At 55.0% G+C, this 16,974-nt stretch overlaps 1 protein-coding gene across 2 annotated transcripts in view; it reads right to left on the minus strand.

Annotated features, from left to right (window-relative positions):
* Positions 1-16,974, minus strand: part of CACNA1S (calcium voltage-gated channel subunit alpha1 S) — a 77,078-nt gene that overhangs the window by 26,012 nt on the left and 34,092 nt on the right. For both annotated transcript variants that reach the window (XM_017499408.2, XM_017499409.2), the window contains exons 11-23: positions 16,054-16,279; positions 15,105-15,312; positions 13,722-13,842; positions 12,452-12,566; positions 10,940-11,033; positions 10,163-10,232; positions 7,740-7,872; positions 6,936-7,065; positions 6,601-6,660; positions 4,402-4,508; positions 3,757-3,844; positions 3,373-3,480; positions 134-186 (exon numbers count right to left, since the gene is read on the minus strand). In XM_017499408.2, the coding sequence (XP_017354897.1) occupies positions 134-186; positions 3,373-3,480; positions 3,757-3,844; positions 4,402-4,508; positions 6,601-6,660; positions 6,936-7,065; positions 7,740-7,872; positions 10,163-10,232; positions 10,940-11,033; positions 12,452-12,566; positions 13,722-13,842; positions 15,105-15,312; positions 16,054-16,279 (1,513 nt within the window). The remainder of the gene's footprint in view (positions 1-133; positions 187-3,372; positions 3,481-3,756; positions 3,845-4,401; positions 4,509-6,600; positions 6,661-6,935; positions 7,066-7,739; positions 7,873-10,162; positions 10,233-10,939; positions 11,034-12,451; positions 12,567-13,721; positions 13,843-15,104; positions 15,313-16,053; positions 16,280-16,974) is intronic.

A 16,974-nucleotide genomic window follows, 5' to 3' on the forward strand; every position in this document is an offset into this window, starting at 1 on the left:
CCCCGCTCCCTGCCCCGTGACCATCCCACCCGCTCCCTGCCCCGTGACCATCCCACCGCGCTCCCTGCCCCGTGACCATCCCACCCCGCTCCCTGCCCCGCGACCATCCCACCGTGCTCCCTGCCCTATGTACCTGCACTCCTCCTCTGTCATCTTGGACAAGTCAGTGCACCTGAAGAACTTCCCCTGCATCCAGGAGAAGGAAGGAGGGAAGCATGTTGTCATGGAAACAGAATAAAAAGTGGGCTCTGGGAGTGGGCAGTGGAAGTGGGGAGGAAAGGCAGGCATCTGAAAAAGGAGGCTGTCTCTTCCTCTTAGAGGCATGAACTCACCTGTGGGGCAGGGCCCCAGAACAGTCTCTCTTGTTCACTATTGTCCATTCCCACAGCTCCCCAGGGCTTCCCCATCCGGCCTAGATGCTGCCAAGACCTTGAAGGCAGTACCTCAGAAGGGCATTTACTGAGTGCCCCACAATGGGCTGAGGGGATGGACATGAGTGCAGCTCGGCCCCTGCCCCTCCCTTGGGGAGGTGAGCCTCTGAGCCCCTGAGCCCCGCACCTCCCCCACTGCTGCAGGAGGCCTTCCAGGGGCTCCCCATTGCACAGCAAGGAGGAGGGGCTGCCCACCTCCCACCTCCATCCTCCTGCCAGTGGGGCGGGAGGCGCAGAGGTGGAGCGCAGCTGCTCTCTGACTCAACTTTTCTCAGAGTTGAGAAGGATCGCAGCGTGCCGCACCCCAAGGCACAGGTAGCGGGGCTCTGTGCTCCTCTGCACTGACTGACCAGAGCAGCTGCTCCTTTTATCTATGTCACATACTGGGCCCCTGCACAACATGTTTGAATGAAAGGAATGGGTGGCTAGGTCTTTTTTTTTTAAGACAGAGTCTCACTCTGTCACCCAGACTGGAGTGCAGCAGTACGATCTTGGCTCACCGCAACCTCTGCCTTCCGGGTTCAAGCGATTCTCCTGCCTTAACCTCCTGAGTGGCTGGGATTACAGGCATGCACCATCACTCCCAGCTAATTTTTGTATTTTTGGTAGAGAAGGGGTTTCACCATGTTGGCCAGGCTGGTTTTGAACTCCGAACCTCAAGTGATCTGCCTGCCTAGGCCTCCCAAAGTGCTGGGATTACCAGCGTGAGCCACTGCACCCCAAAGGATGGCTAGGTTCTTAATGAGGCGAACAGGCTTGAAATCCATGGATTCTGGTGCAGTTCTTTCAAAGACCCAGATAGGGAAACTGCCTTGGCCGAGGACACAGCACTAGCTAAAGACACAGCTGGTCCTTGCCCCCCACTGCGCCTGCCACACAAGTCTGTGCTGTTCCTACTACATGCCCTTTCTGTGGTTGCCGGAGCACAGGGTGATGGTGAGGAGGATGGTGCTGGGGGCTGAGCAGGGAGTGGACAGAGCTGCCATTAGGCAGGGTCTGGGCACTTAACACCAAATGCCCAATTTACTATGGAAAGCAAAGCACGACTCTCTGCTATAACGTGGAATGCACATGGCAAGTTTCCACAGAGTCAAATGCAACATCAAATGCCAACTGGAATTGATATGCTCCTGGGACTTCCTGGACGGCAGGCGCTGGGGGTCTTTTAATGAGAGACAGAGCCTGGCGAGAGTTGGGTGTTGACAGGCAATTGCTCTTGCTTGTCTGGAAGGGTCGTGGAAGCCAAAGGGAGGGCAGCTGCTCATTCGTTCCTTCAGGGAGCGTGTCTGGTGGGCCTCATCTGCACCAGGCCCTGGGCAGGGGACAGGAAAAGGAATGAGGCAGACACAGACTCTGCCCTCAAGGGTTTCTGGGGACCCAAACCTGACAGAGGAGGGGGCTCCGGGCAGGAGGTGGACAGCCCTCAGCTGGGCCAGGGGGAGAAGGCCACATGGCAGAGTGGCCAGACACTATAAACACTCCCATCCCTCTAGGACAGGGACCAACAAGACCCGTTCCCCCCACTGAAGGCCCCACCCTGCTGCTTCTCTCAAAGCCTGTTGCCTGCCCTCAGGGAGGATTTGGCTTGTAAGGCCCTCAGCGCTAGCCGAGGCCCTGGCTTATGTATAGAAAACGTGCTCTATCCATGTTTGTTGAATGAATGAACAATTGTAAAATGATGCCGCTACACATCTGAGACTGACTGAGGTTGTGTAATCATGGCTTTGAAGGATGGTGCTCTGGTGGCAGGAGCAGTTGGGCCATGCAGGGGTATCCAGGGTGTTGGTGTACACTTGGGAGTCAATTTCTCTGTCCTGCAAATGGTCTGAGAGCCAGAGACATCTGGAAATCAGAGCTCTGTGAAAGGGACATCTTTGTAGGGCTGATTCCCAGAGAGGAACTGAATAGCTGTGTTCTCCCAGGAAAGTGAGAAAAGAATAGGGCTGGGTCCAGAGGTGAGATGATGAACTCCCAGCCTTAGAAGGCCCTGGTAGATGTAGATGATGCCAGGCATACCAGCCGGGAAGATGGGAGGCACAGCTTGGGGCTGGGGTGGGCGTATGCTTGGGACGGGCCTGGCAGGATAGGAGGAAATGGGCAAGGGTGGGAAGGGAGAGAAATGGCTGCAAGGCCCTGGGAGGAGCGGCCTTCCTCCCCAAGGAGAAGCAGGGGCAGGGGCAGGAAGGCAGCAGATACCATGGCAATGGTGGTCAGCAGAACCACAGAGGCCCAGAGGGACATCACCGAGGAAACTGGATCTGGACCTGCCATATATTAGCTTCAAAACTCAGTGCATTCAACTGAAGTAAATTCACTCTGAGTCTCAACATGTTGTGTTTAATTTTTAAAAGAGCTTAAGATAGTTGCTGTCAGGTTTTCGTTTTAGCTTATTGATCTCGTTAAGCTATTAACCATCGTTGAAAGATGGCTGCCTCTTAAAAGTTTGATTTAGGAAAGCTGTGTTTATAGTCTGAATTTCATAGTCATATTTAAAAGACTGACATCAAACTACGCGTCTTCTTGTCTTGTTTGATAGAATTCTTAGCACGTGACGATAGCTTTAAGAGATGGTGCTTGAATTGTATTTTAATTTCAACTCAATAGACACACGAGCCTCTGCTACCATTTCAGTAGTGTTAGAAGCCCGTGGGCTGGTTATGCTGTCACTGGGCTGCTTTAGTTGGACTCAAGGTGCTGCATAAACGTAATGGTGTCTTCCTGGCTTTCTGCTAACGTATGTGTTTGGGTGATAAAGCCCTATTTTTCAAAATAAGATATTCTCATATGAAAAACCGTGCATTCAAAGACATCTGTTTTCACAATTTGGGTCTCCTTTTGCTTAGAGAGGGGCAAACCAACTGACGGGCCCTTGCCTTGGCTAGAGAGCTGGCACCAGGGCTGGGAGTGGGAGCGGAGGCTGGTCGCGCGGGCAGGGCCTCACCTTGAAGAGCTGGACGCCGATGCAGGCAAACATGAACTGCAGGAGGGTGGTGACCAGCACGATGTTCCCGATGGTGCTGATGGCCACGAACATGCACTGCACCACGTGCTGGGGAAGCAGGAGCCAATAGGGACGGGGGGTGAACCCACCGTACCCCCCTAGCCCAGCTGAGAAAACCCCAGGCGTGCAAGACGGGCTGCCTCCTGACCAGCTGGAGGCGGGAAGAGGCTGGTGGGGAAGCACGGCTACCAGCCTCATCCTTACCCCTGTCTGGCCAAGGAGATGGGACCGGGTCCCGCCCGTGGCTGGGCTGAGGTTTCTGGAGTCAGGACCCTGCAGCCCCTCCCATCCCTCTTTTGGGGTCCTGCCCAGGCCCTCTCTCACCTTCAACCCCTTGGCTCTGTTGATGGCTCTGAGTGGTCGGAGCACCCTCAGCACCCTGAGGATCTTCACCACGGAGATGGCGCTGGACCTGGGGAGGCGGCAACCGTGCGGGGGCTGAGGGCAGCCTGCTTCAGCCAGCCCAGTCTGCAGAGGAGCCTCCAGCTGTATCCTGCCCTTCACATCGGCTGCCTTTCTGCCTGAAAACACTCCCATCTTCCCCTTCCCCTTTCCTACAGCTGTGAGAGTGTGCCCTACTCCAGAGCACAGCCACCCCCCACTATCTGGACTGTGCTCTCATGGGTGTGTCATGAAGCAGAGTACGGTCTTCCCCTGTAGGTGGCTAGAGGCTCCGTGCCCCCAATCAGACAGTGAGTGCCCTGAAGGCAGGGGCTGTGCTCCCCACAGGGTTGGGGAGGGAAGGGCTACTCCCTCCTCTCTGCACCCCTTGCCGGTCCCTAGAACAGGGTGCTGCCCACTTCGCTGGTGGCAACCCACAACCCACAGTTCCCCCTGCCCCCATCAAAGGCCCTGAGAGACCCTCCTCTTATGGCAGGTGCCCACCAACATGGGTGGGACTCCCACTACGAAGCCCTGGCATGGGGCAGAGGGCGTCTGTGCCCGGGGCTGGCCCTTGCTGCTGCTCACTCAAGTCCCATGGAGATGAGGGACACGGCCACCACCAGCAGGTCCAGGATGTTGAAGTAATTGCGGCAGAAGGAGCCCTTGTGCAGGAAGGCCCCGTAGGTCGTCATCTGAGGAGACAGAAACAGCAGCCTGGGCGGGGGAGCTCGGGGAACAGGCCTGTCTCCCGCAGACATGGGAGACACTCACCTCTGCTCAGGAGAGCACTTACTGAGGCAGAAGCCTTCCGGAAATCTCTATATTTCACTCAGCTCCTTGCCGTGGCCTAAATGCATTTCCTATCCCTGCTCATGGTTGTTGAAATGTGGGGACGTCTCACGGGCAGCCGGGCCAGACTTCTCTCTCAGAACACAAGTCTCTTTCTTTACACGCCATAGGGAACCCTGCGTCTCCTTTCCCATGGGGCCACAGAGTCGGGGAGCCCTGGCCCCACTGTCTCCAGCGGGACATAAGATTTCTCCTCCTTCCTGGAAAGCTTCTTGGGCAATCCCCTCTGCCCTGTGGCTTGCTGAGTCAGGCTGCAAGCCCTCCAGGACTCCGGGGGTCCTGGGCCCTCTCTCCCCCCCCCAACTCCTTCCCAGCACCTGCCTTCTCGCTCCCCTCTCAGCTTCTTGAATATATTCTCTAACAATCCTCCAGGCCTTTGCACACATGCAGTATGCCCTTAAAACCGGACAGGGCTGAAACCTTTTCCAGCACTCAGGGCACTATGAGATTTCGTCTTAATTTGCCTTCCCAGACTCGGCACCCAGGCCTCCCTGTACATGCAGTACGTCCCAGCCCGAAGGGGCCACTTTGTCCTCTCTGGCAACGTCCCCAAATCTCCTTATAGTGTACTTGCTGCTGTCTGTCCTAGGCCGCCCCCGCTGTCTCTCCCTAACGAAGTCCTGTCCAACTTCAAGGTCTGGCTCTAATGCCCCCAACTCCACAAACTTCCTGACCTTGAGGGAGCCACCATCTCCCTCTGCTCAATTCCTTCAATTGTTGAGGCTCCAAAATAAGGTACTGTCCTGATTTCACACCACAGCCCGCTCTGAGCCGGTTCCTGGGGCTGGGCTAGCCTCTCCTCTCTTAGCTCGTGAATGTACAGACTGGTACTGCTGGGTTTCAGGCACAGATGAAACCCAGAGCCCACCACCCCCAGGATGGCTGGAGCCCCGTGCATCTGTGTTGGGAATGGGTGGGCGGTGATGTGCTGTGGATAAGGTTCAGAAAAGGCATGATGGGGCAGAGTGCCAGGAACCCAGCTAAGGGCAGCGGTCACTTCTCTGGGGACTCCTGGAGGAAAAGGTCTTTCCAGTCACCGCTAACAGAGATCTAGGAACAACAAATCACAGCTCCCCAGGTCTGCTCTTAAGCTAACTGTATGGACGGAAAATGCCGGAGGTTGACTGGGTGCGGTGGCTCACGCCTGTAATCCCAACACTTTGGGAGGTCAAGAGATCGAGACCATCCTGCCCAACATGGTGAAATCCCATCTCTACTAAAAATACAGAAAATTATCTGGATGTGGTAGTGGGTGCCTATCATCCCAGCTACTCAGGAGGCTGAGGCAGGAGAATCGCTTGAACCTGGGAGGCTGAGGTTGCAGTGAGCGGAGATTGTACCACTGCCCTCCAGCCTAGCCTGATGATAAAGCGAGACACCATCTTAAAAAAGAAAAGAAAAGAGCCAGGTGCAGTGGCTCATGCCTGTAATCCCAGGGCTTTGGGAGGCCAAGGCAGGTGGATCACCTGAGGTCAGGAGTTTGAAACCAGCCTGACCAACATGGAGAAACCCCATCTCTACTACAAATTCAAAAAATTAGCCAAGTGTGGAGGCACATGCCTGTGATCCCAGCTACTTGGGAGGCCGAGGCAGGAGAATTGCTTAAAGCCAGGAGATGAGCCAAGATCGCGCCACTGCACTCCAGCCTGGGCAACAAGACCGAAACTCCATCTCAAAAAGAAAAAAGAAAAATGCTGGGGGCTTAAAGTCATGGGCTGTGCTCTGTGAATGGGGGAGCCTCAGGCTGGCTGGGCTTTACTCTCCAGCCCACCACCCAGACACCTGCAGGCCTGCTCCGTGTACCAGGTCCCATGAGTGTTTCCTGCCACTCTCCACCTCTTTTCTGCTCCCCTCCACCCCTGAGTTCAGTGTGGGTAAGGTGAAGCCACATCAGGGAACCCCTCTGCCCAGGGCCGCCCCACAGCCTTCGCTCACCTTGAGGATAATCTCCACGGTGAAGACAGAGGTGAACCCGACATCAAAGTGCTTAAGGATCTGGGGATGAAGCAGGGGAGGGAGCAGTCAGTGAGATGAGGAGAAGGCAACAGTATCAGCAGCAGCAGCAGCATCGAAGCAGGAGTCAGAGCCAGTCTGTGCCCCAGCCTGTGCCATTCAGAAGGATTGGAGTGGGTTGTCCTAACCCTGAGGAATTGGACTCTAAGAAACGCTGATGCCTGTAGCCACAGAGAGGATACAGCTGAACCCTGGGCACCAGACTGAGGCTGGAGGGGGCAGGGGTGCTGAGTGGGCGGGAGGGTGACACCTGTCACCTGATTCCTCGTGGACTCAGCCCGGATGGGGTCTTCCGCAGCCAGTGCGGCGCTGCTGAGCATGATGAAGAGCAGGATGAAGTTGGTGAACCAGGTGGCATTGACGATGCGGTGACACAGGATGCGGATCCTGGGGGTGAGGCAGGGAGGGCAGGGGAGCTGTGAGCTGCTGGAGGCTCTGGCCTCATCAGCCTCCATCCTGCGGAGGGACATGGGATGCACGACCTGCTCCTCCCTGGCCAGTGGAGAAGTGCAGCCCTGCACCTGCAGGGTCCTCTGGCTGGACACACTTGGAGCCCTGACCCCTCGATCTGTTTCTAAAGCCTTAGTTCTTCCTCCCAGCCTAGCCCCTCCCACCACCTGCCTCTTCCTGCAATGAACGGCACACCTTGAGGTTTCCCATCAAATGAAAATGGGATAGGCTGATCTCTATGCATGAGCTAGACAGATGAAACTCCACAAAGACTATAGTCTATATGTAGTTTAAAGATGTAAAATTGTGAAGCCAATAAAAGCTATAGCTTCTCTTGCTGTCTCCCCCTTGTCCTGTCTAAAACTCTTCTCTCAGAAAGGAAGCAACAAACAGGTCTCTCTTCGGTATAAATAACTGATAAGGGTTAAAGCATTACTTCTCCCAGATATACTAGCATTTTAAACAGGGAACAAGATCTTAAGCTAAAACACTGAGTTTTTCACAGTGTAACTGTAGGCATGGAGAGTCAGAAGGAGGTCCTTCTGACTCTCCATGCAGGGAAGCAGATGAGAGCCTCATAAATCACTCCACAGCAGCCAGGGGGCACCCACTTATTGGTGGGGCTGAAGATGAAGAAGGAGCTGGCTTCTGGAATGGGCACGGCCTTCTCTTTCAGCTGCAGCTCAGCCAGGGGGCGTGGTCGGGGGCTCAGCGGGATCTCAGGCTCATCTTCCTCGTCGTCCCCTGTGGGAAGAGAGGGGGGAATTAGGGGTGTTTCCCATGCTTTGCTGTGCCGGTGGCTTCTGTGCTCAGAGACCTCTTAGGAGCCCCTGCAGCCAGTAAGCAGGGTGGTGCCAGGCTGACATGGGACCCTAGGGCTTCAGCAGAGTCCAGCTGGGCATCTCCTTGCCTTCAGTGAGCAGATCTGAGCTGTCAGGGGTCGGTAAGGCAGGCCCACAACCTTCCAGAAATGGGGTTGAGAGCAAGCCCAGGTAACTTTGTGGTTGCGTCTTCTGTCTCATGGCTCCATCCGCACTGCCTCAAATATCCATAGGCGGGGGGATGGAGTGGAAAGCCCTGCTTCGGAAGAGGAGACTTGGGTTCTAGTCCCGGCTCTGCCTCTAACTTGCTGTGCCGTGCTGGAAAGGTCTGTGCCCTTCCTCAGCGGCAGCTTTCCAATTTGTGAATCCGACAAGGGGCAGGAGCATTGTTGAAATAAAAGGACTCTGTGATCCTCTCCTGGGCTAGGATTTCAAAAATAGTAACTTCACAGAGGAGCTTCCAGCATGGAGAAAAGCAATCAGAATTTTTTGAGCTTCAGCCAGTCCACAGGACTGGGACTGGGGGCTGGGGGATAGAGGAGGAAGTGACAGACATCCCAAGCACATTCACTGGGTCTCATGGCCCCATGAGGAAGCTGAGTACCCAAAATCCTCAGCTCCATGATGGGAGGATCCCATGATCAGACGGTGAGGGCACAATCCAAAGCTGGGGTTTCTCTTGGTTCCCTCCCCCTACCTTTGAGAGAAGCCAAGAGCTACTGGATTCTACTGTCTCCAACATGGCCACCTGCTGGCGTTCTCAAATCCACTAAGTCACATTCCAATTTTTCTTCCCCCCCGAGAAGCTAAAACTCTTGTTCCTCAGAATGAGTGTCCTAACATGACATTTCCTGTCTTGTCCAGGCTGCCACAGAGCCCAGAGACACATTTCATGCTTGATCGCAGAGACTGCTCATTCTTACAGTGAGCGTACTGGCGCCCTTCCCCAGCTTCTTACTTCCTCTGCCTATGCCCAGTTTGTTAATTTTGTTGCACATATCTTTTGCTGTGAGCCGTTTCAAACTATTTTTAGAAAGAAACAGGATATAAACACATTCAGCCCCCTTGGTAAGGCTGTCTTCCTGCTGCCCAGCCCACACCCCCTCTACCCTCCCCTCCTCACTTTTTTCCAGCCCCTTCCCTTTCCCCAACCTCAGATTTCCTATCAGCTGCCATTTCACCTGCTCACCAGTCACTCCCAGCTAATAGGTGATCACTGTTCGACGAAACAACTCAAAATGAGCCATTCTAAAACACAAATATTCATCGCTGGTAGATATCTGAAGAAATGTCATTAGTCTCACTTGTACCAGCTCCATTCTCCCCACACTTCACTTTGCAAAATTCTTTCATGCATTCATTCGTTCAGTTGATTGAGTGCCTCCTCTGAGCCAAACACCGTGCAGTGTGGAACACAAAAGTCCCCCTGGAGCTTAGAGTCGCTGGAGCAAACAGAGGCTAATCAGCAGATTCCAAAACCAGACATAAAAGTAGCTGATCAGCTGATGCGACTAGAAGACCTAAAATTGCCCCACTGACACGGTGCTCCAGAGGGACCCAGGACTCAGAGGGCTCTTCCAGGTGACCTTGTAAGATTACTCAGCCGGGCTCTGCTTCCCCCACATGTCTTCCTCTGGGTCCAGATAAATGGGATTTCTGCAGCAGTCACTGGTTATTTGCATTTACAACATGTTTGTGGTTTATCCACAGTTTTTGTTACCCATGCTCCCGCCATCCTACCATTTTCTCCCCCTCTTGCACTTTCCCACACTGCCTCTCACGGTTCTGTGCATCCCTGCATCCTTCCGGCCCCCAGCCCTACCGGACACTGGATAGTGAGTAATCTGCCTCGTCACTACACAGATGGGTGTGTCCTCATTTATGATCCATTCTGCATGACTGTCAGGGAAGACTTGTATACCCAAGAGTCTCTGTGCTTGTTGAAAACTGAGTCCTCAGCACTGAGGCACACAGCTGGTGCTCAATAAATACTCGCTGAGTTACATGAAAAGAAAATGTCTGGGTTTTTCTATCGTGTGCATTGTTGGGAGAGACAAGCTGGCAGCTGGCTCATTTGCACAGAAGGGATGTCTCCAGTGTCCTGATCTCCACAGGCAGGACAAACAAGAGAGTGCCCACAGGGAGAATTCGGGACCGGCATACCCCTACTCCATGCCGGCACCCTGCTCCCACCCGGGCTCCAGCACCCTCACCTGGGAAGTCGGCTGAGGGGTAGGGATCCTTCACCTCGTTGACGTTAGATTCAAACTCATCGATTTTCAGCTGTAGGAAGGAACACAATGACTGTAACAATGAAGGAAAAGTTGCAGTTTCCCCTCTGGGAGCATCGACCGGAGAGCCTGTGAGCTTTCAGCTGACTCAATCATCCTGATAGCCTGAGGGACAGGGAATATCATGATCATCCCCATTTTACAAATGAGAAGCCAGGCCCAGCAAGGTTGGACAACCTGCACAGGCTCCCACGGGGCAAGGCCTGAGCCCATCCGGTCCTGTCTGACTCTATCTTCTCGTGCCCGCGCTCAGATCTCTAGAAGAGAGTTGACCTTCCCAGGCCAGGACCTCCGGCCCCTGTGGGCCCAGTTCCCTGACTTTTTGAACTCTGCTCCTCAGTTTTCAGGAATGTTGAGCAGAGCCAGATGGGAACAGGCAGGGCAGGGCCAGCAATGGTAGAAGCCGGTCTGGTCCTCTCAGTGGAAAGTGGGTGTCAGGGAGAGGAATTATCTCCTTGGTCTGGAGTGGGAAGCTGCTACTTTGGGGAAGTCTGGTTCCCAGATTGGAAGGTTTGTGTCTCTCAGTGCAGGAGTCCCTGGAGACGGATCCGTCTGCTCTCCCTCCAGCAGCACGCGGGGAGACGTCCTCACCTGGCTGATAACTCCCCACCCTACCCCCATCTGTACCCTGTGGCAAAGGGAACCACAGGACTGTAAGAACCCCAGCCTGCCTCCAGCATCCCCACGTGAGGTGCTCACCTTGGCAGTGGTGGGGATACCCTCACCCTTGGGCTTCTGCTCCAGCTTCTTGGCTATCGTGGATTTCTCCTCCTCTGACTTGTCTGGGAGACCCCTGAGTTAGAAAACAAAGTGGAAGCAACGCCAGAAAGTTTTCAGGGACCTGCTCAGCCTGACAACACCCTCCGGAGGATCCCACGGCAAGGGCTCTGGGGGGATCTGTGGGAGGAGTGGCATCAGCCCGCAAATGGGAAGGGCAGTGGGCTCAGGCAAGTCCCTTCTCTGTGGTGAGAGGGTCTGACACACAGCGTGGGCCCACGGCTACCTGCGGCTCACTGGGCAGCCATGTTTAATGTTGGTTGACAGTGAATGGGTGAAATGTGGCTTTGCACTGGGTTTATACAAGATTCACAGAGTGGAAACATGGTTTGTCCAAGATGGCTCTGTCACCAGGTGCCAGGCTGGAGTGCAGTGGCGCAATCTCGGCTCACTGCAACCTCCATCTCCCAGGTTCAAGCAATTCTCCTGTCTCAAGCCTCCCGAGTAGCTGGGACTACAGGCGTGTGCCACCATGCCCAGTTAATTTTTACATTTTTTAGTAGAGACGGAGTTCACCATGTTGGCCAGGATGGTCTTGATCTCTTGACCTCGTGATCCACCTGCCTCGGCCTCCCAAAGTGCTGGGATTACAGGCGTGAGCCACCTCGCCCGGCCATCTCCAACTCTTTAGAAATGTCTGAACTCCATGCTGGTCCCTCTTTTTCCCTTTTTCTTCCCATCTTGCCTGGAAAGAAAACCCCCCCCCGTTTTTCTTTCCCATTCCTGCAGGCATGGGAATTGGAAGAAGCAGGACTCTGTCTAGAACCTAGGTCTTTGAAGCACAGTCCTCCAACCAGCAGCATGGGCACCACCTGGGAGCCTGTTTGATGGAGAACTCTGATCCCACCCCTGATCCCAAACTCTGGTTTGGACCAGCTGAAACAGAATCAGCATTTCAACAAGATTCCTGGGTGACTTGTTTGCAGTTGGAGTTTGAGAAACACCGTCTAGAACACCAGTCTCCTTCCACCCCTGGAGGAGGGTACCAGGCTACAGAGTTCACTGACAGTCACAGATGGAGAGACTTGTGAAGAACCTGGGAAGCCAATAACCACTTCACAGAAGAGAGGATGCCTGAGGCTCAGCAAAGGGCAACGGCTCTCTCCCAGAAGCACAGCGACTCAGTGACAGGGTTGGGAGGGGAATTCCCAGGATCCCTCCCCAGGGGAGCCCTGCCCACCTGGCTGGGCTCTGAGGCTCTTCCATGTCGCATCCTAAGGCCTGTCTGTCCAGAAGGCCAACTTGCCTCTGGTCCTGCCCACAGGGAAGGACCTCAGCCATCCCCGTGTGCAGGTTGCAGAAGTTTGCCCACTGGGGCGGGTGTCACCATGTCAGGGCCCTTGCTCATTGGGCTACAGGGAGGCCTGTCCAGGGCTGGAAGGCCATGGCCGCAAGTGAGCACTCCAGGTCCCTTCCTGCTAAGGAAGCACTCACTTGGACATCTTCCTGCGTTTTCTCTCCTCAGCCTTGGCCTTCTGGGCAGAAGTCAGGCTCTCCGCCTCGGCTAGGTTGTCCACGGCAATGGCCAGGAAGACATTGAGCAGAATGTCTGAGCAGGTTTAGCTAAGGAGCCTTGGGTTGTAGGTGGAAGGGAGCCTCCGGAGCAGGAGTCCTGCCTGCCTGCATGTGGGCAGGTCCTAACCCCACTCCCAGAGCTACCCATGGGAAGGCGTGGGTGGAGGGACACAGCTGAAGGCCCTCAGGGAAGCCTGCCTGCAGAGGGTACCCAGAAAGGAGCCTGAATCCACTGTGGCCTTGAACCCATGCATTTCCTGTCCAGACTGGCTCCAGTCCCCACACCGAGCTGCATGGAGAGCCAGAGAGGCAAAGCAAGTGAGAGCCACGTGAGGCACGCCTGAGCCGGGGACAGTGGTGCCCTCCCTCCCCACTCCCCACAACATCGGATTCCACGGTGCGGGCACGGCCGGCACCTCCACCGCCCCATCCACCTCCCCTCATGTCTCTCCTCTCATCTCTCGGCCTGTCCTAGCTCCATCCTTCTGGTCCCAGCACTCAGACGGGTCACCCCGGCCACAGGGTCCTGGTGGCTCCCTGCCTGCCTCTGAGCCTTTGGAGGAGGCTGTCCTGCCATCCTCATGCTCCCCAGCAGAGCGCTGTCCTTCCTCCCACTGCTCCAGGCGCACCGACCTGGCGGGGCTTCACTCCTCCCAGCGTTAGCCACACACCCCACTGAGTCTCTAACCTTCCGGCAGAAAGAATTACCCTACGGCTACACCTTGCGCTTGCGATGACCTACCCCCCACCTCATGGGCCTGGGAGCTCCCCTCCAGCCAGAGGGCCTGGCTGCCTAGAAACCAGACACCCCTCAAGCCTGTAATCCCAGCACTTTGGGAGGCCGAGGCGGGTGGATCACGAGGTCAAGAGATCGAGACCATCCTGGTCAACATGGTGAAACCCCGTCTCTACTAAAACTACAAAAAATTAGCTGGGCATGGTGGCGCGTGCCTGTAATCCCAGCTGCTCAGGAGGCTGAGGCAGGAGAATTGCCTGAACCCAGGAGGCGGAGGTTGCGGTGAGCCGAGATCGCACCATTGCACTCCAGCCTGGGTAACAAGAGCGAAACTCCGTCTCAAAAAAAAAAAAAAAAAAAAAAAAAAGAAACCAGACACCCCGACCCCTGTTTTAAGCCCTTTCCCCCACCCCCCGCCAAGCTTGTTTCTGCACCCTGCTTCCGGCGGGATACAGTTGCCACAGACGAAAAGGATGATGAAGTAAATGCACACGAGCACGCCAGGGTAGGCCGGCCCGCCGTAGGCCATGATCCCGTTGTACATCATGGAGGTCCAGTCTTCACCTGTCAGGACCTGTGTGGAGGGAGGAACAAGGGCTCAGGAGTCTGCCCTCACTCTGCGGTGCTCTTAGACCTTCCCTCTGTTCATTCCACGGTCCTTGTGGCCACCCCATGCTCTCCTCAAAACCCCTATTCCAGCTGGGTGCAGTGGCTCACACCTGTAGTCCTAGTACATTGGGAGGCCAAGGTGGGTAGATTATTTGAGATCAGGAGTTCGAGACCAGCTTGGCCAATATGGTAAAAATGCAAAAATTAGCCAGGTGTGGTGACAGGCACCTGCAATCCCAGCTACTTGGGAGGCTGAGGTAGGAGAATCGTATGACCCCAGGAGGTGGAGGGTGCAGTGAGCTGAGATTTTGCCACTGCAATCCAGTCTGGGCAACAGAGTGAGACTGCATCTCAAAAAGCCAAACCAAACCCCTATTCCAATGATCTAGAAGCTTACTGCTGCTCTCTGTGGACAAGGAATTGGACTGTGGGCTTGCCACCTCCCTGTTCTGTCCTTATCCCCGGGCGGCACTGCGCTGCACCCATCCAGGCTTCCTGTTATTCCGGCCTTAGAAGTCGTGTGAAATGTCAAGTCTATTGAAAGGCCTGAGGCCTGACCAGCCAGTGGGGCTGATGGAAGAAAGAGAGGGCAAAGCCATCCACAGGACCGACAGACGATCACACACTGCCCCTCTCACTGTTACAACAGGAAGGCGTCACTCATGAAATTTGGGCCACCCCACAGAGGAGTGCATCCAAGTCTACACTAAGAAAACTCCTCCAGGAGGCCAGGGGTCCTGAAAGCCTCTCACTGGGCCACAGTCATGCTCCCCTGGGTGGCTGATAGCGGATTGGCTGTGCCGCGCCTGCAGAGCGGGAAACGGTTTGCGTTTCTCTGGGGCTTTTCCAGCCTTGGGGAGGAAAAGCTTCCCTTATCTGACTTTGGCCTGAGACGTGAGCAGCATATGGGAGAGAAAGCTCACATCTGGACTCCCAGGCCGTCCCCAATGCGGTCATATTATCCTGCAGCAGGCCAGCACTGTGCTGGGTGCCAGAAACAGAGACTAATCAGACAAAGTGGGTGCAGACGCAGTGAAGGGGACATACAAGCAAGTGTTACAGTGGAGAGAGGCACAGGTGATAGGGGAACTCAGAGAAGGACATTGTACTCAACCAGGAGATCAGAGAAGGCTTCCTGGAGGGGGTGATGCCCACCTTGACCTTGAAGGACAAGGAGCAGGATTCAGCAACTGTACAGAAGGAGAGACACGCAGAGAGCTAGCATACCTGGAAGACGCTGATGAGAGCTTGGGGAAAGTTGTCGAAGTTGCTGCGCCGCACTTCTGTGTCCTCAAAGTCATATCTGCCCCCAAAGAGCTGCATGCCCAGGAGGGCGAAGATGACGATGAAGAGGAAGAGCAGCAGCAGCAGCGAGGCGATGGAGCGGATGGAGTTCAGCAGGGACGCCACCAGGTTGCTCAGCGACGTCCAATACCTGAAGGAGGAGGAGCCGCAAGCAGCGAGGAGACAGACCCTCTCACTGGGGCCCATGAGGTGTGGACAGACCTGGGGAAGGCTCAGGACTGAGGTGACACAGAAGGAGGGGCTGCCTCGGGGCTGGAAGGCCCTGGATTCGTGGCCGCGTGCCCACTCTCTCCTTCCTCAGAGCACTTTCCTGTTCGTAATTTCACACTCGTTAATATGATTATTGATTAACTTTAGGTGCCATTGCCGGATGAGAAACTCCGTGAGAGTAAGGACGGCTTCTCTCCTGCACGCCCCCGATCCCCTGTGCTTAGCACAGTACCCAGCTCATGCGGGTGCTGGATAAGTACTGCAAGCAGATGGACCCAACTCCTCTTCCCTAGCCACCTCGAAAAGGCCCCGATTCTCTGTGTCCCTCCTTCTTGTTTCCACCCCTTTCCCTACAGCTCTTCCTGTCCGCCTTCCCTCTTCCCATCTTTCATTTTCTCTTCTTCCTTTCTCTTTTCCACCACCCCTTCTCCCTGCCCTGCCATAGACTGTGGTAAGAAAAGAACAGAGAAATGAGTTCAAAGTGGGGAAGTGATTCCTTTTTCACACAACAAGGTTATTTCAAGGAGGGAGGGAGTCTGGGCAAGGGGCCACTGGTGAACCTACGCAGATCCCAGACCCCGGGAAATGAGACGAGTGTAGACCAGACCAGGCTGTGGTGCCCACGGGGGACCCCAGAGTGCCAGCCGACCCTGGCGCTCACTTGGTGATCTTGAAGATCCTCAGGAGGCGGATGCAGCGGAGAACGGAGATGCCTAGGGGCGTCATGGCGCCCGCCTCCACCAGCAGGACCTCCAGGATGCCGCTGCACACCACAAAGCAGTCGAAGCGGTTGAAGATGGACATGAAGTACTGGCGCAGGCCCAGCCCGTACATCTTCATCAGCATCTCGATGGTGAAGAGGGACAGCAGCACCCGGTTGGCGATGTCTGCAGGGTTGGTGGCACAGCCCTGGCATCACTCTCCTTCCCTTCTCCCGCCTCCCAGCTTTGGCCTTGGCTGGGCCTCAACCCAGGACACTCCTTCCCTTGGTTCCTTGTTTCCAAGGCACCATGGATTTCTGGGGGGCTCGGGGGGCACGGCCTCATGCTGCCCAGACTGGAGTGAAGTGGCACAATCATGGCACACTGCAGCCTCGAATTCCCAGGATCAAGTGATCCTCCACCCCACCAGCCACCATATCCAGCTAATTTTTTGTATTTTTAGTAGAGGCAGGGTTTCATTCTTGTTGCCCAGGCTGGTCTTGAACTCCTGGGCTCAAGCAATCTGCTGGCCTCAGCCTCCCAAAATGCTGGGATTACAGGTGTGAACCACTGTGCCCATCGACTTTTTTAATTAACTTAAAAAGGAACCTGATGAATTTTAGCCATTGATTTCTTGCAAGCTAACTCATATTTAACAGAAAGAGGATCTTATTACTTTTAATTCTATTGAAGTTCACGAAGTCTGCTTCTCTCTCATTCCTATACACCTCCCTCCCTCCTGGTAGAGAAGGTCTCACCATGTGCCCAAACCCAATCCTTCCTCCTTTCTTTGCCCCCTCCCCCTTTTTGGGAAGCTCCCTGTCCATGATCCTTTTCTTTCCCCGATATTTAAATTCTTCCTTCAAATGGACCCTCCCTTT

Source organism: Cebus imitator, unplaced genomic scaffold (assembly GCF_001604975.1).
Source record: "Cebus imitator isolate Cc_AM_T3 unplaced genomic scaffold, Cebus_imitator-1.0 Scaffold257, whole genome shotgun sequence".
Classification (NCBI taxonomy): domain Eukaryota; kingdom Metazoa; phylum Chordata; class Mammalia; order Primates; family Cebidae; genus Cebus; species Cebus imitator.